Source organism: Sphaerodactylus townsendi, linkage group LG12, assembly GCF_021028975.2.
Source record: "Sphaerodactylus townsendi isolate TG3544 linkage group LG12, MPM_Stown_v2.3, whole genome shotgun sequence".
In the NCBI taxonomy this organism is placed as follows: domain Eukaryota; kingdom Metazoa; phylum Chordata; class Lepidosauria; order Squamata; family Sphaerodactylidae; genus Sphaerodactylus; species Sphaerodactylus townsendi.
Window position 1 is genome coordinate 49,427,267 of NC_059436.1, and position 23,226 is coordinate 49,450,492.

Sequence of the window (23,226 nt, forward strand, 5' to 3'; positions counted from 1 at the left end):
ATCCAGCAGGTTCTCACAGGTTCCCGAGAGTAGGTTACTAATTATTTGTGTGTGCCGAGAGGGGGTTACTGATTTGTGATTTTGCCACGGGATTTTTGCCTTAGTTACGCCCCTCCTCTCAGCAGTAGCGTGCAGAACTTGGAGCAGTCTGGCAGGAGGTGCACCGGCGTGCGTGGCAGCCTGCGCCTGCATGCATTCGTTTCCCGCCCAAGGACCGGCACAGCAACTGCGTCCTTGTCACAGCCCCGCCTAGGAATGCCCCACCCCTGGAATGCCCGGTCACGCCCCCGTCGTGCCCCACCCAGCCCCATTGGCGCTACGCCACAGTTTAAATCCCACCACCATGGGAACCTGTTACTAAAATTTTTGGATCCCACCACTGCCCTTTACAGTAAAAGTATCTAGAATTAGTCATAGGTGATGTGGGGGGTGGGCTGAAAGTGATGGACTAGTGGGTGATGTCCAGGCTTTTGAGCTCCACTTTTAAAAGATCATCCCTTCCACCATATCTCCCTTCATTTTCAAGAATGGTGGTTCCAAAGACACAGCATTGGCCAGTGGGTTAAAAAAACTACAGCCCCCAGAAGCCTTTGCGAGACCGGAAGTGCTGGAGTCATAGTTTCTCCCAGCCCGGCGGGAGCTTTACAGCCTAATAGGAACGCTTCTTCCTCGGAACTGTAGAAGCCGGGATCGGGTTGCTGCGTAGCGTCGGGGTATTTTTAAGAGCGGGACCGCGGCGTTTTCCCGAGGGAGAAAATGGCGGGCGCGATGACCCCACAGCTGCGGCGCGACAAGCGGTTGGTGTCCGTGGAGTACCCCGGCGTGGTGCGGGATGCGGGCAAGATGCTGCTGACTCTGGGGGGCGAAGAAGGAGTCTCTCGGGTAAGGCCCGGGCCCGTTTCGGCCCCTCATCAGGCTTTTCTCCCCGACGAAGAGAGGCTGGAACTTTGGAAGCCCCGCCCCTTATGTAAAAATGGGGGAGAGCAAGGCGCTGTACTCTGCACATGCTCCTGGGAGGTCTTGCCAGCTTCACTGTTAGTGAAAAGTGCCGGTTTGAGACTCCTATTGAGGTTGAAGGGTTGAAGGGTGGGTGGGTGGGTGGGGGGAGAGGAACGGGCTGTTTGTTTGTGCATTACAGTGTGGTTTCTTTTCTTTGTCTTAACTGCGAGGTTGTGACTTTGATAGTTGAATTGAGCTTTGGGGTAGTTAGTGCATTTCAAAAAATGTTTTCTTTAAAAAACCTTTGATGATAGCCCCGCCCACATGTTGATCAGGCTCCGCCCCTTGTTCACCTGGGGCGGCCTCCTAGTCTTCAAAGGATCACCTTATCTGCCAGGGGACACACTCTCCATCACGGAGTCTGACCCTGAGCAAACCTTGCAGTCCTGTTTTCGATAACCTGGAGTTTGGCAATGCAACCATTGCTCTTGAGGGCACATGTGTTAAAGAGTTAGATTCTCTGCGACCTGTGTATACCAGGGTGTGTGTGTATGCACGCGCACACCATCACATCGCACCTGACCTGTAGGGTTTTCAAAGTAGGAGATGTTCAGAGGAGGTTTCCCTTTGCCTGCCTGTATGTGGGCTAACACAATAGCTATTACACTAAAGAAGGCTCACAGAAATTGCTGTCTATTTTCAGATGAAGTGTTTGTTACAAGTAGAACATGTGTCCAAATCCATAAGCAATGCAACAGTACCACAAGGTATCTGAAATACAGACCCCAATAACACTGATAAAATCCCTGTGTAGTACAAAGCAAAGATCCTGTGTGATATGCTGAAAGTCCACTAAGCTCACTGGAACCCAGATGTGTTTTACAGCAGCCAGAGTTTTCAGAGCACACTACAATCCCTGACGGCTTCAAATCATTGCTGCTCATGCAAACTGTTGTGTATTTTGGAAGCACAGGTGTAACGGAAGAGCTTGCTTCCGGCCACTCCTTCATAACAAACGTGGGTTGGGATTTTGTTATTAAGCGTGCAAAAATCACTGAAAACAAAACGGTTCTTAGAAAAATATATTTTGATGTTTATTGAGTTCTGCACCTGCTCAATAAACTGAGAATGCAAAAGTAAAAGTTAAAACAATAACTTAAAATTTCCGGTAGCGCAGCTTTGTTACAACAAAATGCAAGCAGAGACTAAACACTTAACTATAACTAAAAATATCCACTGGCAGAGATTAACGACCTAAAACATAGATAAATAACAGGCAGAGTTTACAAACAGAGCAACAGCAAGAATAAAGAAAGATAGAAAGGTAGGCTAATGAAATGCTGAAAGGCAGATTATACAGAAATTATCTGTCAGCTGATGTGAACGGACCAATAATTCTTTTCCTGATAATTAGCTGAGTCAGCTTGGCAAAAGTCAAAAGTTGCTAACAGGTGTTAATCATTTGAGTCCTAAATAAAAGGAACATGCTCTACAGCTGGGGCTCTACATTTAGCCAAACAAGCTACAAAATAGAGAAATTTAAAATGATAGACTCAAGTTCTCCACAACAGGCATATGGAATTTACGTTCCACTCATCTTGAAACTTGCACGAGACCAGTTCAGGTTCTGGTTAGCTTAGTGGACTTTCAGCGTATTACATGGGGGAGGGGGGGGGAGAGAGAGATAAAACAGTTGGTTTTTAAGGTGTTACTGGATGCAAATCTTGGTGTCCTTCAGCAGACCAACATGGCTGCCCAGCTGAAACTTTATTTCTCAAATTTTTCTACTAATGTGTGAAAGGAAGAACGGTGGAACTCCAGCTTGCTGGTTTGTCTTTGAAGCCGCCTGCCCAGTCTCACTTTGGGGAAGTCCTGTCTTTAAGACCCAGATCTCTGAGAGAAGTGAGGCCTCTTGTGTGTGTTTCGAGGCATTCTTTGCCATGATAAATCCCTGTGGTTGGAAATCCCTGTGGTTCTGATGCAGAAACTACACGGAATCCTGATTCCTGCCCTACCTGATTATGCACCCACACAATAATGTGCGGAGGTTTAGGTGTCAAATTCGCGGCCCTCCAGATGTTATGAACTACAGTTCCCATCATAGGAGGGTTTGAGAGAACTCAGAAGAACTGTGACTAGCCCAAGGTCACCCAGCTGGCGTGTGCTGGAGTGCACAGGCTAATCTGAATTCCCCAGATAAGCCTCCACAGCTCAAGTGGCAGAGTGAGGAATCAAACCCGGTTCTTCCCTTCAAATTGTTGTTCTTTGGGGTAGGAGTTCAGGGTGAGTCTGGAGGATCATAGCTTGGATCTGGCCATTGTTACTTAATGGGTAATGAACATTCCCTTTAGATTTATGCTGACCCTAACAGAAGACTCGAGCTTTACTTCCGCCCCAAGGACCCCTACTGCCACCCGATGTGTGCCAACCGCTTTCCGACATCTTCCATGCTGCTTAAAGTGAAAAGGATCACCAGGAAGAAGCGGACAGACGCAGGAGAGTCTGAAGAAGACGTCAAGTTTGATGTCGAGATCCTCGGGATTGTTACCACCGTCTATAAGTTTCAAGGTAATAACTCTGGTTGGACCTGTCTGTTGCATGAACATGTGGAGCTGCATTATGCGCAGTCTGACTTGTGGCCCATCTAGTCCAGTATGGTCTCTATCAGCAGAGTTTAAAGCAGAGCTACTCTGGTAAGATGAGAAGGTCTACAGCAGGGATCTGCAACATGTGGCCATGCAGAGGCTGATGGGATTTGTAGTCCATGAACATCTGGAGAGCCGCAGGTTGCAGACCCCTGGTCCAATTGGCCTGCTGGCAGGGGCTGATGGGATTTGTAGTCCATGAACATCTGGAGAGCCGCAGGTTGCAGACCCCTGGTCCAATTGGCCTGCTGGCAGGGGCTGATGGGATTTGTAGTCCATGAACATCTGGAGAGCCACAGGTTGCAGACCCCTGGTCTATAGTCTTCTTGCATTCACTGCAGCCTCCTAGCACTTTGGAAAAGAATACTCCATGGAAGATGTTCTTTCCATAGGAAAGTTTTACTTTAGCAGTATCAAGGTTACACAATATGAACTCTTCAGCATGAACAAAGTTGAATATACACTGAACTACACTCTCAACTTAGACTCAGTCTGAACTTGGCTGAAGAGAGGAAGATATGGAAAGCAGTTGGCAAAAGGGCAACAAGGGACACCGGAGGGAAGCTGAGCCTGGTAGCCAACTGCTCTCTCAGCTGAAGCTGCAGCTGTGGGGGCCAGCATGGCATAGTGGTTAGAGTGTTGGACTATACATCTGGGAGGCTCAGGTTCAAATCTCCACTCTGGCTCATGGTCACCCAGGAGCTTCCATGGGTCATACACTCCCAGCTTATGCTACCTGACATGGTTATTGTGAGGACCAAATGGAGAAAGGGCCATTTTGGGTTCCCGTTGGAGAGAAAAGTGGGGTATAAACGTAGTACATAGATAACTCCTCAGTTGCGTTGCCATGCACATTCATGTTACTGGGTAGGGCATCTTGTTAGTGACGAGGAATCGACTGTATGTGTTATCTTATACCCGTGGTGGCAAACCTTTGGCACTCCAGATGTTATGGACTACAATTCCCATCAGCCCCTGCCAGCATGGCCAATTGGGGCTGATGGGAATTGTAGTCCATAACATCCGGAGTGCCAAAGGTTCGCCACCACTGTCTTATACCGACTGACAATATTCCTCACTTTATGATACTGCTTAAGTAGCGTGGAGCAAGGGGTCCCTTTGTTTCCCCTTTCCTTCGATGTGTGGCGAAAGGAGCTGTCCATCTCGGAGCGGATTCTCACCCTCCTTTCTCTCGCAATGTGCAGGGATGTCCGATTTCCAGTATTTGGCCATGCACTCTGGGCCCAGAGGCGAGCAAACCTCCATGTATGACAAGGTGTTGATGCTCAAGCCGGAGAAAGAGGAATTCTTCATGAGCGACTTGCCACTCTACATCCCTCCGCCCCTTTTCTCGCGCTTGGACACTCCTATGGATTATCACTACCGGCCGGAAACACAGCATCGGTCAGTGGCTCTCTTGCGCTGAGAGCAAAGTCGCGTTAAGGGTAGGCTTTGGATGGGAGGCAGCCTGCGGAGCGTTTATTGTTGGAAACCGCCAGTGTGCTTTGTCATTAACTGTGGGCACAAAGCATTTACTGTCTGCAGCTATGGACAGAGGCACCTGGGTGTGAGTGAAACTCTTGGAGCGCTGTCCGCACTTGGAGTCCTATGTTCAGATCTGGTCGCCACACCTCAGAAAGGATATCGAAGAGATAGAAAAAGTGCAGAGAAGGGCAACGAGGATGATTGAGGGATTGGAGCACCTTCCTTAGGAGGAGAGGCTGCAGCGTTTGGGACTCTTTAGTTTGGAGAGGAGACGTCTGAGGGGGGATATGATTGAAGTCTATAAAATTATGCATGGGGTAGAAAATGTCGACAGAGAGAAATGTTTCTCTCTTTCTCACAATACTAGAACCAGGGGGCATACATTGAAAATGCTGGGGGGAAGAATTAGGACTAATAAAAGGAAACACTTCTTCATGCAATGTGTGATTGGTGTTTGGAATATGCTGCCACAGGAGGTGGTGATGGCCACTAACCTGGATAGCTTTAAAAAGGGCTTGGACAGATTTATGAAGTCGATGTATGGCTACCAATCTTGATCCTCCTTGATCTGAGATTGCAAATGCCTTAGCAGACCAGGTGCTCGGGAGCAGCAGCAGCAGAAGGCCATTGCTTTCACATCCTGCATGTGAGCTCCCAAAGGCACCTGGTGGGCCACTGCGAGTAGCAGAGTGCTGGACTAGATGGACTCTGGTCTGATCCAGCAGGCTCTTTCTTATATCTGTAATGTCTGTGGGGCCCGATTGGTTTTTCCTCTCTTTCCTGTTTCTTGGTAGCACCTGAGGAACATAGAACTGCCAGGATTTGGTTGTCCCTCTCTGCCACCAGGGGAAACCAAACACTGTTCGGGGGTCAGGCAGGGCAGCGAGGGAGGGACAGAACTGTGCAGCTGAGCTGATGATGTGGCAGGGTTTTGTACAGTGTGGCTGGTTGCCTGTTTTACTACAAATGTGGTGGCGGTTTTGTTTCTTCTGTCAGCCATTCTTGCCCCAGGTGGAGGTTTGAGTTTTTCCAATTGGTGATTCTTTCCTACAGTTCCATATAGCTGGAGCACTGTCTGTATGAACAATCCTTAAATGGGATCTAGTGGGAGAAAGTTGTAATTTTGTGACTAGAGTATTTTTAAAATAAGGAATGGCTTGTCTTTCACCCTGGTCTTCTGTAGTTGACAATTTAACAGTTTCGAGAACTGCTTAAGTACTTTGAAAGATTTAATTGCGTTTGGTATGTTTGAAACTTTTTTTCTTCTTACCAAGCAAGTGTATCCTGATTTTTCTGATGTTATGTTGGTTGGTTTGGGTGTGGTGAGTGGGTTTTATGTGTGGTCACTGCATTTTGATTTTAATATGTAAAACTAACTTTTTGGGGGAGGTACAATGTTTAGTTTTATCAAGGCAGACTGTCCCCCCCCCCCTCAAATCCCCAAAGCAAAGAGTGTGTGTGGAATTTCCAGTGATAATTTAAATTACCCACAACAGGAGCTTAAAATAAGAAAGAGCCTGCTGGATCAGACCAGAGTCCATGTAGTCCAGTATTCTGCTACTCGCAGTGGCCCACCAGATACCTTTGGGATCTCACATGCAGGATGTGAAAGCAATGGCCTTCTGCGGCTGCTGCTGCTCCCGAGCACCTGGTCTGCTAAGGCCTTTGCAATCTCAGATCACGGAGGACCAAGATTGGTAGCCAGAGATCGACTTCTCCTCCATAAATCTGCCCAAGCCCCTTTTAAAGCTATCCAGGTTACTAGCTTACTAACCTCCTATCTGTATGTTGTGGGTTTTGCAGGCTGTGTGGCTGTGGTCTGGAAGTTTTTGCCCCTAATGTTTCACCTACATCTATGGCTGACATCTTCTGAGGTATGCCATGGTAAGATGTGTTTTTCTGAAGATGCTAGACATAGATGCAGGCAAAATGTTAAGAGCAAAAACTACCAGGCGGGCCACACAGCCCAGAAATCCCTGTTGATTCTGGCCATGAAACCTTAAGAACATAAGAACTAGCCTGCTGGATCAGACCAGAGTCCATCTAGTCCAGCACTCTGCTACTCGCAGTGGCCCACAGGGTGCCTTTGGGAGCTCACATGCAGAATGTGAAAGCAATGGCCTGCTGCTGCTCCTGAGCACCTGGTCTGCTAAGGCCTTTGCAATCTGAGATCAAGGAGGATCAAGATTGGTAGCCACAGATCGACTTCTCCTCCATAAATCTATCCAAGCCCTTTTTAAAGCTATCCAGGTTAGTGGCCATCACCACCTCCTGTGGCAGCATATTCCAAACACCAATCACACGTTGGTGTTTAACAATATTTCAACTTGTTGGTGTTTAACAATACTTCAACAATACTCCCATCTGTTTCTTTAAATGATGAACTTGAGGGAAAAGTCGAACTAACAGCTTTGTTCCATAGCAGCAGAACAAGTTAGTAGCCAACTGTGGACTATTGCCAAACCAGCTGAATTTGTCCGTCTTCCAACCCTTTAACATACATTTTAAGAGCGAGCCAACAGTCCTATATTTCACCTTCATTTCCCCACAAGGATGGCTGGAGTAGACACTCACTGAGCGCCTATAGCAGCTGTCTCAGAATCTTGTATATTCTTTAGGCATTTCAGAATCCGCACTGTTTTTGAACCCAGGCCCAACTCCTCTTTATTCTGTATGCACAATGGGAGTATATAACGAGTTGCGAAGGGAAATACGTACACTTCTTCAAAAAGCGTAATCCCATCCTACACACAGCTGCTCCTGTCCCACCAGCCAAACTCCAGGATGTGAATAATTGCTAATATCTGGCCCAGATACCCCACAATCTTTCAGCTGGCATTGGCCAAGAGAGACCCCGCTGCACAATCGTGGTTGCTTTTCACACAGTAAAGGTAACATCTGTAATCTCTCCCACAACAGCACCTTGGATTTTTCTCACTGTTGGCCTTCATTTGAGCCAACGAAAAGAGGTCAATATTCAGCCACCCTTTAAGTGATCTGTTTCTTTATATACGCTCTCTACCTCTTCTGGGTTCTTGGAAACTGTACAGTTCTATCTTGGAAAGCAACTTTTCCCTTGAGAAATGTTCAGGGGTACCCATTTGTTTCCCAAAGGCTCAGGAAGGGAATCAAAATCAGTAAAAGAGGGTTAGGGCAGAATTGTGTTGGATTCTCCACATCTTTTTCTGAAACATGCAAATCAAACTTTCCCATGGTGTTTTCCTGCCCCTGCCAGAGTGAGTCAGTTATAAAGGAGTGTGTGTTTGTGTGTAAAGAAGTGTGCAGTGTGGTTACTGTGTAACTTCAGTAGAGGCCTCTCAGTGTTGCAGGAAGAGCAGAGAGGAAGTTTGAAAGTAACCCTGTGTTGAGTGTTGCACCTATTTCTGCCCTAATTCCATAAAGTTTTTCTCTCTTCCGGACTAAACCTTGAGCTCAGTGGTGGGATCCAAAAATTTTAGTACCAGGTTCCCATGGTGGTGGGATTCAAACTGTGGCGTAGCGCCAATGGGGCTGGGCGTGGCACGCCGGGGGCATGGCTGGGCATTCCGGGGGCTGGGCATTCCGGGGCGGGGCTGTGGCAAGGACTCAGTCGTTTCACCGGTCCTTGGGCGGGAAACGAATGCACGCAGGCGCAGGCTGCCACGCACGCCGGTGCACCTCCTGCTAGACTGCTTCCAGTTCTGCTCGCTACTGCTGAGAGGAGGGGCGTAACTAAGGCAAAAATCACGTGGCAAAATTAGTAACCTACTCTTGGGAACCCGTGAGAACCTGCTGGATCCCACCTCTGCTTGAGCTCCAATTGTCAGTCCAAACAAACAGGACTTGCAACATTTTTTAAAGTCCTGGCTTTGCAAAAATGCCTCCACTACCATTCAAGATTCAAAAAGAGGATCAGTAATAACTTGGAATGTTTGTGTCAACAGGGGTATATAGAAATCAGTAGTACCCGTAAATGGATGGAGTTGGAAAGGAAATCCTTTCTTCTTGTTTCAAGCTATTCCTGTTCTAGCTCTGCCTTTGAAATGCAAAACATTTGACTTTCCATTTCCATTCTTCCTTTTTAATCTTTCTAGAAGTAAAAGTGATTTTATTTCTGTTTCACATCAGTCAATAACAGTATAATATACTTTTCCACGCACCTCCTCAAATAAATCAATTTATCTTTTTTAAAACTAAGCATAAAGCGGCCTTTATGTTTATGAGCAACGGGCTTTCTCCATCGGCTTCCACATTGATTCTACGCTTTCCCCTGAAATGGAAAGAAATATATATTGTCGAAGGCTTTCACGGCTGGAATCACTGGGGCTACCAGTGTGGTTCGACAGGAAGTTGGGGAGGTTGATATTTAGCATTCTTCTGATAAGCCAGATTCTGTGGCTGGCATCTTCAGAGGATCTGATAGTATCAGATCCTCTGAAGATGCCAGCCACAGATGCAGGCGAAACATCAGGAGAGAATGCTGCTAGAACACGGCCATCAGATCCTCTGAAGATGCCAGCCCCAGATGCAGGCGAAACGTCAGGAGAGAATGCTGCTAGAACACGGCCATCAGATCCTCTGAAGATGCCAGCCACAGATGCAGGCGAAACGTCAGGAGAGAATGCTGCTAGAACACGGCCATACAGCCCGGAAACCACACAGCACCCCAGAAAGAAATATAGTTAATGTGTTTGATGGCAATCTAAAATGCAATTTTCCTGTTCATTCTTGGTTACTGATAGGAGAAAGGAAACCATTTTGGTAAATAAAAAATAATTTGTGAAATTACATAACATGGACCACAGAGTTAAATTACATTACACAACTTGGCTAATTGTTAAATAAAATTGGATTTGCCATCTTTTCCCCTCTCTTGATCCTTAGGGAAGGATATCAAAACCCACCAGTGTCAAGCGAGAACCTGATAGGACTCAGCCGGGCTCGTCGGCCCCACAATGCTGTCTTCGTCACCTTTGAGGAGGAAGAGATCCCTGCAAAGCCGCTAGATGGAGCCGAGCAGACCTGGAAGAAAGTTTGCAGCAACGCCGTCGATCGCAAAGCAGAAGAAGAACTGAGAAAAGTAGGGTGACCCTAACAGGTCCTGTCTTTGTGTTATTTACGGAGCAGCAGTGGCATAGCGGTGAAGAACAGGTGTACTCTAATCTGGAGGAACCGGGTTTGATTCCCTGCTCTGCCGCTTGAGCCGTGGAGGTTTATCTGGTGAATCAGATTAGCTTGTGCACTCCACCACATGCCAGCTGGGTGACATTGGGCTAGTCACAGTTCATTGGAGCTCTCTCAGCCCCACTTACCTCACAGGGTGTTTGTTGTGAGGGGGGAAGGGCACGTAGATTGTAAGCCCCTTTGAGTCTCCTACAGGAGAGAAAGGGGGATATAAATCCAAACTCCTCCTCCTCCTCTTCTTCTCCTCCTCCTCCTCCTCCTCCTCCTCCTCCTCTGCCCCACCTACCTCACAGGGTGTTCGTTGTGAGGGGGGAAGGGCAAGGAGATTGTCAGCCCCTTTGAGTCTCCTACAGGAGAGAAAGGGGGGATATAAATCCAAACTACTACTCCTCCTCTTCTTCTTCTTCTTCTTCTACTTCTTCTTCTTCTTCTTCTTCTTCTTCTTCTTCTTCTCCTCTGCCCCACCTACCTCACAGGGTGTTTGTTGTGAGGGGGGAAGGGCAAGGAGATTGTCAGCCCCTGTAAGGAGACTCAAATATAAATCTAGCTCTCTTTTTTTCTACGTATATTCCCGTGTTATTTTGGAATGTGCATCTTGGAAATTTGCTCATCCTGCCAATGTGCTCCTTAGAAAGCTGAGGCTTTCTGCAACTCTCTGTTGTCAGAAGTGTTGTTGGCAGGAGCCCTGGATGTGCTTCTGTCTAGTCGACAGAGGGGGCCTAAGCCTACAGAAGGAAGAGAGAGAAATAGCCAGGCAGGGGCTGTACCAACGAAGTGGGGGTTCTCTGTTTCCCTGGTATCATCAGCGATGGCAGAGGCATGTGCACTGTCAATGGAGCGTCTGTGTGGGCATCATGTGCACCCTTCCCTTCATCAGTTGCCTTTTCCCTCCTGTTGTGCTCCCGGAGGACTTATTCAGACTTTTCTGAATGTCAGTGGTTGCTATTGTGCTGAGGCGTAATAACACACGGCGTTATAACACATTGTAACGATCTGCCAGTTCATTGAAATTCCATTTGGCTTTTGGGAACCAGCTGGAGGTTAGAATCAGAGTTGGAAGGGACCCCAAGGGCAGAGGTGGGATCCAGCAGGTTCTCACCAGTTCCCGAGAGTGGGTTACTAATTATTTGTGTGTGCCGAGAGGGGGTTACGAATTGGGTCTGCTTTTCCGTTAGAAATTCCATTAGGTCCACAAATTATAAAGGCCTGTTGTTGCCTATGTGGCTGGTTAGCGAAGGTAGAAAACGGGATAATTCTCCTGGTTGGGCTGTTTTAAAAACATGTTTTAGAAATATGGTCAAGGTCCTTGTTTAAGGAAAGTCTCCTTCTTTTGATTTCTAGAAACAAAATTAAGTATTTGAAAGTATGAAGTATTTGACAGGCAGTCAATTAGAGGAGAAGTCGTTGTTTCTGTTGGCAGTAGACTTGCTATAATGAGTTTAAATGATGGACAGAAAGATACCAGCTGGAAATTAGGAACTTCTTGTTTACAGTAAGAGTTTTTTACAGTAACCGAGAAATTATTAATGCCCCGCCCCCGGAATGCCTGGCCACGCCCCCGTCGTGCCACGCCCAGCCCCATTGGCGCTACGCCACTGTTTGAATCCCACCACCATGGGAACCTGTTACTAAAATTTTTGGATCCCACCACTGCCCAAGGGTCATCAAGTCCAACCCCCTGCAATGCAGGAACACCCAATCAAAGCCCCCCTGACAGATGGCCATCCAGTCTCTGAAGAAGGAGACTCCACCACACTCCGGCAGTGAGTTCCACTGTTGAACAGCCCTGACGGTCAGGAAGTTCTTTCTAATGTTTAGGTGGAATCTCTTTTCCTGCACCTTGAATCCATGACTCCGTGTCCTAGTCTGTGATGCAGCAGAAAACAAGCTTGCTCTCTCTTCGACATGGCATCCCTTCAAACATTTAAACATGGCTATCGTGTCCCCCCTTAACCTTCGCTTCTCCAAACTAAACATCCCCAGCTCCCTAAGCCTCTCTTTGTAGGGCACGGACTCCAGACCTTTTACCATTCTGGTTGCCCTCCTCTGGACCAGTTCCAGCTTGTCAATATCCTTCTTGAATTGCAGTGCCCAGAACTGTACACAATATTCCAGATGAGGTCTAACCAATGCAGAATAGAGAGGTACAATTGCATCCCTTGATCTTGACGCTATACTCCGATAGCCGTGGTGGCGAACCTTTGGCACTCCAGATGTTATGGACTACAATTCCCAATTGGCCATGCTGGCAGGGGCTGATGGGAATTGTAGTCCATAACATCTGGAGTGCCAAAGGTTTGCCACCACTGTCCTATAGTGACACCATGTAAAGGTTATATAGAGGTACAATTACATCCCTCGATTTTGACGCTATATAAAGGTGATCGCCTCTCCCTCTTAATGGTTTTCTTGCTGCTTTAAAAGAGGTATCTCAGTGTGATGATTAGTAAGGGGAGGGGGTTCCCTCAGTGGGTGAGTTTCTGTCTTTTAAGTCTTCTCCGTCATGTGTTCTTGTATTTCTTTGTAGCTGTTTGAGGTCCGTCCTGTTTGGTCTCGCAATGCTGTGAAGGCCAATATCAGCATTCATCCAGACAAACTGAAGTTCCTTCTGCCCTATGTAGCTTACTACATGGTGAGTTGTGTTTCGGGTGGTGTCGCAGTATTGTGTTTTTGCCACAGTGGTTCATTGGGCCCTTTCACACACGCAAAATAATGCGTTTTCAAACCACTTTCACAACTGTTTTCAAGTGGATTTTGCTATTCTGCACAGCTTGAAAGAGCACTGAAAGCAGTTTGAAAGTGCATTATTCTGCATGTGCGGAATGAGCCCTTGTAAATAGGGTTAGGTTTTCTGGAAGCAATAATTAGAAAATATGGTCTTCACATTTTAAAGTCCTGAAGGCTTGAAAAATGAGGGGCTAGCTCCTCAAGCCAAAGAGAATTCGTCAAGGCCTGCCTATGTGCAGAACGTGAATAATATTGACCTACTATACAGGATTGTTGTGATATCTGTTGGGAGGCTTTGTTGAAGTGCTTGAGAGTTGAGTGCCATGTAAATGTTAAGTATCCTCATTAACTAGACAACTCAGTTTTTGTAGCTAGGGGTCAAATGTATGTCATTTGAGTGATATTTACAGTCTAGGGCTGAGAATGCAGGTTCTAACATGATTTAATATTATAGATGGTACTCAGATAAGGAGCACCAAAATCTCTTTTAACAACCTTTTACTTCTTATCTAGTAGCTTTACCTGACTCTATTTTTAATCCCTTTTTCTCCCTTCTTTTCTTCTGACCGGATTGTTTCATACAAGGAATTTTGATGCTTAGAATTAATAATGAAATCTCCTCCTTTGGAGAAACCTAATTAGATTCCGACAGTTAGCAGAACCTTTTTTGAAAGTTATGTGACTAAGTTACGGAAGATAGAAATAGGTGGACAATATTGTAATCTTTTTTTCCCTTTTTTTTCTTTTCTCTTTTTCTTTCCTTGTTTATTATGGAAGACTGAAACCGGTCATGTGTATTACTTTCCATGTTACTCTTGTATTATATGAAAATAAAATTTATTTTTTTAAAAAATGAGGGGCTAGCTCCTCAAGCCAAAGAAAATTCGTCAAGGCCTGCCACTGTGCAGAATGTGGATAATATTGACCTACTATACAGGATTGTTGTGATATCTGTGGGGAGGAAGTTGAAGCGCTTTAGAGTTGAGTGCCATGTAAATGTATCCTCATTAACTAGACAACTCAGTGTTTGTAGCTAGGGGTCAAATGTATGTCAATTGAATGATATTTTCAGTCTGGGGCTGAGAATGCAGGTTTTGGAGTTGTCTGTCTCAGCAAGCTCTTTTGCACAGAATCAGAAATCGGCTTCTCTCCTCTGTCTTGTAACCGCATTTTGCTTGTCCTCCTTTAGCTGACAGGTCCCTGGAGGAGCATGTGGGTCCGCTTTGGTTATGATCCCAGGAAACACCCAGAAGCAAAGATCTACCAGGTCCTGGATTTTAGAATTCGCTGTGGAATGAAATATGGTAAAAACAGGAACCAGCAGCCAAAAGGGCTGCCCCATTCATGAATTGTGAAATAGCTGGAAGAACCATAAGCTTTTTTTTTAAATAAATAGCATGTTTGGTTGTTGCTAAGGCAAATCTGAAAATATGTGGGTGATCTCTCTTAATGGCTCGAGCAGCCTTCTAGTGCATCATGCCCACGGTGTGCCCATCCAAACATCTGGAGAGCCGCAGGTTGCAGACCCCTTGGCCGAGAGCATCAACAAAGGTTAAACTTCACCCCTGCCCCCTTCTGCTGCAAATCGTATTCCACAGACTTGTGGAGTGAAGAGTCAGTTCTCTAAGTTTTGCAAACAAATCCTTTGTAGAACGCAAGTGGTGTCCAAAGGTTGTTTCATAAGGGCCTTCCTTGTAAGGTGCTCGCTCTGATATATGCGCCTTGGAACCTTTTGCATGTTGCAAAGGATTGTGGGAAAGGAGTGATGTCGCCCCTTGTTCACCTGAACACCCGGCATCCCTGGTGGCAGCGTGGGGGGCAATGGAAACGGAGAAGACCGGCAAAGCTGTCTGGATGCCGTTCGAAAACCACTCCAGCGGCCCTGCAGGGGTAGTTTTGGGAGCCCTTGGTTTGCTCAGCTCTCCCACTAACAAGACAGCAAAACAGCATCCCTTGAAGATGCCCTTCCTGCTGCCTCCTTCACAAAAAATGTGTTTTCTGCAGGATATGCTCCGAACGACATGCCCGTGAAAGCGAAACGCAGCACCTACAACTACAGCCTGCCCATCACTCTGAAAAAACCAGGTAGGGCTCTGTGAGCACGAGGCCAGAGCCGGGCGGAGCGGCGGTGTGCTTGTTGCTTTGGGTTCTCGCAAGGAATATGAATACGGCGTCTTCTGTGAGCCACTCGTGCTGCCTCGTTGGCAGTCTCTGAATGAGCTGTGCATAGAGAGATGAAGACTTTGGGAAGGGAGGAAGGGAAGCGGAAAACCTTTTGGAGAAGCGTTTGGGGGAGGCGGTTTCTCCCACCTCAGTTTTTCTGTTGGGAACAATTGGGAAAGGTGGGGAGTGTTCGGTGGGAAAAACCTCCAGTGGAATATGTTATTTTTTCCCAATGAAAGAGATTGTTTTTTGTGGCAGCATTTTATGTGCTCAGAGATGCAGCACAAACCTTCGGTAAGATGATATGCAGCATTGGATCATGATCGTTCCTGTGTATGTTGTAGATGTATCCAGGAGATTTTCAACCGTATATAGTCTAACTACTATTGTTTACCATTAACGTTCTGCATGTATTATGTTAATGCAGTGTTGATTAGATCAGTGTTGCAAAGCTGTTATGCAAGCATTCTTCTATCCTTGTTACGACACCATGAGATTCCCCTGCCCAAATGACAAATGTCCTGTTGCAATTTGAACCTCTTCTCCCTTTTTCAGGAGCTCACACCGCTGGCATCCAAGACCTAAAGCAAGGGCTGAGCACGTCTGGGACCCCCGGCCCAAGAAAGCCAGCGTTTGGCAACTACAAACTGAAGGTAAGCCTTGCTTACTGCATGCATATCCTTCCTACTTCCTTGTCCAGATGTCGTTGGAAGAAGATGTGGTTCTTGGTGGCTGACGTCCTTTCCTGGCTTATAGAGGTTTTAGATTAGATCAGGGGTAGGGAACCTGCGGCTCGAGAGCCGCATGCGGCTCTTCTGCCGTTGCACTGCGGCTCCACGAGCTGAGCCGCTGGCTTCATCCTTGCCCGCCCTGTAGGCAGCAGGGCGGGCGCATCCATTGCCCACAGCCGGCTGGGCCGCGCCGCGGGCTTCCCCTCTCGCCCGCCCCGTTGGAGCAGGGCGGGCGCTTTCCCGGCGGCCGGCAAGGCTGAGCCACTGGCCCCATCCTTGCCCGCCCTGCAGGCAGCAGGGCGGACGCATCCATGCGCTTCTCAGAATGAGTGGAGTAAAAGGTAAAAAAAACCAATATATACAGTGTTATCTTTATTTTAAATGTCAAAAATTAATTGCGGCTCCAAGTGTTTTCTTTTCCCGTGGAAAACGGGTCCAAATGGCTCTTTGAGTGTTAAAGGTTCCCTACCCCTGGATTAGATGAATGAGATGTCCAGAGTGGACAGTGTAAGGTAAAGTTTCCCCTTCAGTCGTGTCCGACCCTGGGGTACCACTGCAAGCAGTGATTTTATAGGCAAGCCGTTTTTGTGGGGTAGTTTGCCATTGCTTTCCCCCTTCTATTCTTTACCCCCTAGCTATGAGCTAGGTCAGGGGTCTGCAACCTGCGGCTCTCCAGATGTTCATGGACTACAAATCCCATCAGCCCCTGTGCAGGTTGCAGACCCCTGAGCTAGGTACTCATTTACCGACCAAGAAACGGATGGATAGCTGAGTTGGCCATGAGCCAGCTGCCAGGATGTCTGACCCACAGGGGGCTCGAACTCCTGACCGCGTGAGTGGCAGCGCAAGCACTTAACCACTACGCCACGTGGCTCCTTACAGAGCAGACAGTGACCACTCTGTAAAATCTCTCTGGGTGCTGCTTCTTTGTTTGGTCACTGAAAATGGGTACAGAGTGAGAGTAGAGCAGGTAATGGAGAAAAGAAGGGCCCAGGATAGCGCGCTGGTGTAACCATACTTGATGTAGAGGTGCGATTGGACCAGTGAGAGTCTGGTGTTGCGTGCAGCTGTGGGGTGGATAGATGGCACAGGTAAATGACCAGATGGGGAAGCTGGCTATTGTGGAGTTTCCAGGCTGCGTAGCCATGGTTTGGTAGTTTTTGCTCCTAATGTTTTGCCCACGCGAGTGAAACGTTAGGAGCAGTGACTACCAGACCACGGCCACACAGCTCAGAAAACCCACAGCGGCCAGTTGATTCCAGCCACGAAAGCCTCCAACAGTACATTGATGGGGAAACCGTTGCGAACCTGCCTCTTCCCCCAGTTGATCAGAAATTTTTTAAAGGAGGAAGAGCCAGCGTAGAAGCATGAGAAACACATCATAGGTTTCCGTCCTGCTGGGCGTGCATGCGAATGAACGTCTCAGAGGGTACAGAGATGTGTAGCAAAGGTGTTTGGAAGGTACAGGTTTTTGTGTTTTTTTTGCCGTGAAGGAGTGCCCCCAGCCTGAATTCTTCAGAACGGATGAGCTGAATAGAATATGGTGATGGACAAGCTCACCCCCTTCCCCATCCTTCACTACGCTGAGCCAAGGTCTTCTTCGGAAGTAGAGCCATTGGGATGAAACAGAGGCTGTTTCCACACGGGCGGAATACAGCAACCCAGGGACGCTAAAAACAGCGTTCCTGGGGAGGGGATCGCACGGCAGCGGCGGCCTGGCAACCCCCAAGTGGCACGAAGCCGCTGTTTCCAAACCTCGCTCCCTGGGCGAGGTATTTTGGAAACAGCGGCTTCCAAACGCTGCCGTGCGAACGGCAGCGGCTGGAAGGCGCCATCCTCCCTTTCCCGAATGCCTTACCTTCCCTCCGACCTTCCGGCGTGTTGTCCAGGCCTGGGAACACGCCCCCCCTGCCCTGCGACTCCACAGCTGTCACGCAGGGCAGGGGGTGTGTGTCCCCTGGCCTGGCCGATGCGCCGGAAGGTCGGAGGGAAGATAAGGCGTTCGGGCGACGGTGCAGCGCTGCGCTGTCTTCCCTGCCCCTACCGGGACCGTTCATGCAAACAGCCACAGTCTGGGAATCCTTCAGCCCCGTGCTGGGATAAATTGTGTTAGTTTTTAAGGTGCCCCTGGACACCTTTATTCAGGTGGTACGCACTAATCCGACTAGCCACTTGGAACTCCACTTAACTGTTTCTCCCCCCTCCTCCCACTTTAGGATTCTATTTACATCTTCCGAGAAGGGTCCTTGCCTCCCTATCGACAGATGTTCTACCAGCTCTGTGACTTGAACGTGGAATGGTACGTAGAGCCAGCCTGGGAATCGGCTGTGTGTTCTGTCTCTGTGTTGCGACGTGTGTGCTGTTGCTGATGCACATCCTGAAAATGTGTGGGGTTTTTTTTTTTGGGGGGGGGGGGATCAGTATGATCTCAAAAGTTGGAATAGTGGACTTCCGCAGTGGGAGGGACAATTTGAGCTGCGCTGGTCGGCCCCTTTTAAGAGACTTTAACCAACCTCAAGTTTCAGTGCTGTGCGCGCATGCTTTTTTGGCTGTCAAGTCACAGCTGATTCACTGCGCCCTTGTAGGGTTTTTGAGGCAAGAGATGTTCAGAGGTGGTTTGCCGGTGCCTTCCTCGGTGTCACGACCCTGGCATTCCTTGGAGATAGGTATTTGCCAGGGTCGACTCTGCTGAGTTTCTGAGAATGGTTGGGAGCCCAGGTGGTCTCGTCTGTCCAGATCCAGGCTCTTTACCAATGCCAAATCAAAGAGAGGAGGAGAACTGGGGTGGGGCGGTGAGGGGGCATGTAAGGGGCACGGGGAAGAGGCTGGCTTTCTCCCTTCTCTCCCTCTGGCCCTCCTGCTCTAAAGTGTCATGTTGCCTCTGAGGGCCGCTTCATACAGGCAGGTGCACTCCTGCAAACCTTACTGTGACAGGTGCGTGATTTCCAGTCCGTGCCCCATACCAGCGTATGCATCAGGGAGATTCGGCCACCGCTTCCCACAGGCCGTTCCAAACTCGGTTTTGCCTCTGATTTGGTGTAGACCTATGGCATCCCTGTTCACGAAAGGATCTGGCTGAGCAGACGGAAGATATGGGTTGCTTGGACTGCCTGCGCGTGGGTGTCTTACGAATAAGAGGAAGAAATCAAAATTCTACACCAAGGATAGCTGAATGTGAACTATGTATAAACTGTGCAGACTTGCACTATGTTTATATCCAGTGGAACCTCGGTTTTCGTCCGTGACTCGTTTGGAATCACGCAACGAAAACCGAAATCGGCGTAGTCCGAGGTATGCTGTTTGCGCATGCGCAACGCAAATGGCGCATGTGCAACGCAAATGGCGCACCAGATTGACGCAAAAGTCGCCTCGAAAGCTGACAGAATCCGAGGCAACCGACGATCACCGAGGCAACAAAATGGTGTAGAACATTTCTTTCAAAGACTGCTCGGTTTTTGGGAGGGAAGTCATCAGTTTGCTGATTAAACCCTGAAAAAACCTGTCCGAGGGAGCCCTGAGGAGGTTTAAATCTGGAGCCAGCGAGTTGACGGGTTGCGTGCCCATCTTAGCATTTGTGGGCATGATGGATCTTTGCTTTTTTCGGCTCAGAGCTCTTCCTTTTCTTCAGTCCGTTTAAGGCAGGGTCTGCAACCTGTGGCTCTCCAGGTGTCCATGGCCCGGGGCTTATGGGAATTGTAGTCTGTGAACATCTGGAGAGCCGCAGGTTGCAGACCCCTGGTTTAAGGGGAGGGCCAGCTGTTCGGAGCACTGCTCTGAGTTGCTCAGTTCTCTTTGCCTGGGTGGGATTGAGCTGAGGTTGGTCTCTGTTCAGCTTGCAGAAGATCATCCACAGGAACGACGGCGTGGAGTCGGTGTGCACGGAGCGGGATGGCTGGTGCCTTCCCAAGACCAGTGATTACCTGAGGGACACCATGTCTCTCATGATCAAGCAGATCATCCGCGCCAAAAGGCCAGGTAGGGCATCCTTTCCCCCCCTCCCAGCTATCCACCTCTGCTCTTATCTTCTTAAGCTGCCTGCTTCACTACTGACACCTGTCCTAAGAACATAAGAACAAGCCTGCTGGATCAGACCAGAGTCCATCTAGTCCAGCACTCTGCTGCTCGCAGTGGCCCACTAGGTGCCTTTGGGAGCTCACATGCAGGAGGTGAAAGCAATGGCCTTCTGTGGCTGTTGCTCCCGAGCACCTGGTCTGTTAAGGCATTTGCAATCTCAGATCAAAGAGGATCAAGATTGGTAGCCATAAATTGACTTCTCCTCCATCAATCTATCCAAGCCCCTTTTAAAGCTATCCAGGTTAGTGGCCATCACCACCTCCTGTGGCAGCATATTCCAAACACCAATCACACATTGTGTGAAGAAGTGTTTCCTTTTATTAGTCCTAATTCTCCCCCCAGCATTTTCAATGTATGCCCCCTGGTTCTAGTATTGTGAGAAAGAGAGAAAAATTTCTCTCTGTCAACATTTTCTACCCCATGCATAATTTTATAGACTTCAATCATATTCCCCCCCAGACGTCTCCTCTCCAAACTAAAGAGTCCCAAATGCTGCCGCCTCTCCTCATAAGGAAGGTGCTCCAGTCCCTCAATCATCCTCATTTCCCTTCTCTGCACTTTTTCTATCTCCTTGATATCCTTTTTGAGATGCGGCGACCAGAACTGAACACAGTACTCCAAGTGCAGTCGCACCACTGCTTTATATAAGGTCATGACAATCTTTGCAGTTTTATTATCAATTCCACAACGCTGTCAGATTCAGTATCTCTGCGTGCGAGCAAGTGACAAATACTAATGTAGTTACATTCGCCTTCAGAAGGGGAAATGTCTCAAAGATGAGGGGGATAGTGAGCAAGAAGCTGAAAGGGAAAATCAAGGGAGTCAAAACTGTCCAAGATGCTTGGAGGTTATTTAAAAACACAGTAATAAAAGCTCAGCTGGAATGTGTTCCGCAGGTTAGGAAAGGCAGCACCCAGTTGCTGGAATGCTCCTCATCTGATGGTGAGGCTTCATTCTGTCCAGGGACTTGGTCAGGAGGCGCTGACAGGGTTTTGTGGCTAAACCAACCATGCTGTAGCAGGATTCCAAAGTTGCCCAAAGGCTCAAAATGTTTGGAGAAACCCGCTGTGATCTTTCCCAAAGGATTGAATCTTCTGCTCCGTCCCCTTTCATCTCTTTAGACATTGAGAATTGTTTGCAAGGACTGCTCCTTTTTAATGGTCTTAAGACACCTTTCTGCCTGCAGTTGTTTAATAAATTAGACATATGCAGTCTCTGGCTGTAATGGTCCATGTACACACCTCCCCCAAATAAATGTGGAATGGTCCCCCCCCCCCCAAATAAATATGGAGTATTTAGGTACCAGAGTAAGGGGGAAATGGCAAACTGCTGTCTGCCATGCCCAGGTGTGGAGGGCTGTACTGGCTCTCCAGAGTGTCCAAAGCATTGGCACCCACAGAAACCTTTCCTGGTTCTCCCTGAGTGTTTTCACAGTAGGAGTGGGGCCAGGTTGGTTTTTTGCCCAGCAAGGCTTCTGATTGGAGATTTGATTGGCTCTGCAGATTTTATGAAACATTGCTTCGGCCTCTGTGACACGAGGGCATTCGATGTGTGACTGAAGGTAACCCGTGGCAGCCATTTTGTGGCTTGCTCCCTCTCCTGCATCAGCCACTGTGTGGCAGCCATTTTGTGGCTGTATCCACCCTGCTATATCAGAATTCCAAAGGTGCCCAAAGGCTCAGAAAGGTTGGGGTGCCCTGAGTTGGAGAAACTGATCGGAGACCTCTGTGGAGTTGATGGTTGCAGCTCCCGCAGCATCTTGGCAGCTTTCAGCCTGGATCATTTCTAACAGGTTACAGGTCTGGATTTCTGAACGAACGAGAGACATGCTAAGGTCTCAGGTCCCATTAGCCTTTGTCCCGCACGCCTCGGAGAGGCCTCACCTGCCCCGTGTTCAGCCCTTTCCCCTGATTTGTTTCAGCTCTGTTCACGAGTGCATCAAACGCAAACGAGGGCAAAGAGCAGCTGACCTTTGAGTCTGGGGAGGAGGAGGAGGAGGAGGAAGAGGAGGAGGAGGAAGAATTCAAGCCCTCGGACGGGAGCGAAAATGAAATGGAAACAGAGATCTTGGACTACGTGTAATTCCTCCGGAGCTGACATTGTGAGCCTCTTGCTGGGAAGGGATTTGGCTTCCCCTCGTTTTGTGGGTGATCCGGTGAGCCCACTTGGTCTCCAGACATGACTTGATCCGTGCCGATCCATCTCTCTCCTTCACAGGTCCTGACTAGGATTCATCTCAGGCCCGCCGCCTCAGGGTTTGTCCCAAGAGGAATGCGCCTGTGTGGAGTTAGTTGGTGCCTGACTGCGTGCCAGGAGATCATCGTGTCTTGTCATTTCTCATGTTCCTTTGCAAGGGGGCATCCACGCGCTGCTCTGCTATTTCTCAGCCTGCCGTTGCCTCGGCCGGGGACATTAGATTCCAACGCTGACTCGTGCAGGCGTACTCAAGGACAGCTGTTGCGGTCGTCACACGAACGCCTGTCTTCTGGATCCCTGAACACTGGCGGGGGAAATGAACAGAGCCCTCTTGCTTTGCACGCTGCAGGGACCGGGTCGATCCAAACAGAGTAGCTTTTGACCGGTTTTATGGGGGCTCCGGACTGTCCTTGGGACTCCCCTGCTTTTTGAAACAAACCGAGTTCTGTCAAACCTGTTTTCATGTTCATGTTGTCTTTTTCTTGTAACAGACTTCTTGTAATAGACTTTTGTGTTAATGACAGGGTTTGTGTGTGTGTGCGCATACTTGCATTTTCAGCACATCTAGGCTGTGTTCTTTAGCCGCAGTTTCTAGGAGCCATTTAAAACGTTGATGAAGGTTTTAAAATAAAATATGTAATGTTGTCTCTTCCTGTCCCGTAGCTCACAAATAGCCACAGCCCTGCTCAGTTCTGAGTCCTCTGATTATGTGGGACTCTTCCTTTCCTCAGATCTGTGGATTGTGCAGGTAGCTGCTTGCCTAGACTTGCCTTCGTGGTTTAGTGATGCAGACTGTTGATCAGGGTATCAGGTGCTGCAGCTCCACAAGGCAGCAGGTAAGGCTAGGTGCAAAATTTTAGTCTCCGGAGACTTGGTGGTGGTGGAAAGGGCTGCCGAGGCACAGCCAATTTATGGCATCGCCTGTGAGGTTTTTAGGGCAAGAGATAGAGGTGGTTTGCCTCTGCGTAGCAACCGTGCATTCCTTGGCGGTCTCCCATCCAGGTCGTAACCAGGGCCGACCCCGCTTAGCTTCCGAGATCTGAGGCCATGCTGGAAGGGGCTGTAGGGAATTGTAGTCCATAACATCTGGAGTGCCAAAGGTT

General features: G+C 48.3%; 1 protein-coding gene across 2 annotated transcripts; it reads left to right on the top strand.

Moving 5' to 3' along the window:
* Positions 1-719: 719 nt before the first annotated feature.
* Positions 720-22,768, top strand: GTF3C5 (general transcription factor IIIC subunit 5). 2 transcript variants are annotated; one of them, XM_048513454.1, is made up of 12 exons: positions 720-882; positions 3,291-3,507; positions 4,790-4,988; positions 9,933-10,128; positions 12,760-12,864; positions 14,149-14,263; positions 14,964-15,044; positions 15,678-15,775; positions 18,070-18,152; positions 19,686-19,828; positions 21,849-22,028; positions 22,145-22,768. In XM_048513454.1, the coding sequence occupies exons 1-11, from the start codon at positions 757-759 to the stop codon at positions 22,007-22,009; spliced, it is 1,524 nt and encodes a 507-aa protein (XP_048369411.1). In that variant the 5' UTR covers positions 720-756; the 3' UTR covers positions 22,010-22,028; positions 22,145-22,768. The 2 variants fall into 2 exon arrangements, with proteins under 2 accessions (XP_048369411.1, XP_048369410.1); XM_048513453.1 differs by having other exon boundaries at positions 21,849-22,768.
* The last annotated feature ends 458 nt before the right edge of the window (positions 22,769-23,226 follow it).

Coding starts and splice junctions, on each gene's coding strand:
- GTF3C5 (XM_048513453.1), top strand. CDS start 757: ATGGCGGGCGCGATGACCCCACAGCTGCGGCGCGACAAGCGGTTGGTG. Junction 4,989..9,932: donor CGGCCGGAAACACAGCATCG/GTCAGTGGCTCT, acceptor CTTGATCCTTAG/GGAAGGATATCAAAACCCAC. Junction 12,865..14,148: donor CCTATGTAGCTTACTACATG/GTGAGTTGTGTT, acceptor GTCCTCCTTTAG/CTGACAGGTCCCTGGAGGAG.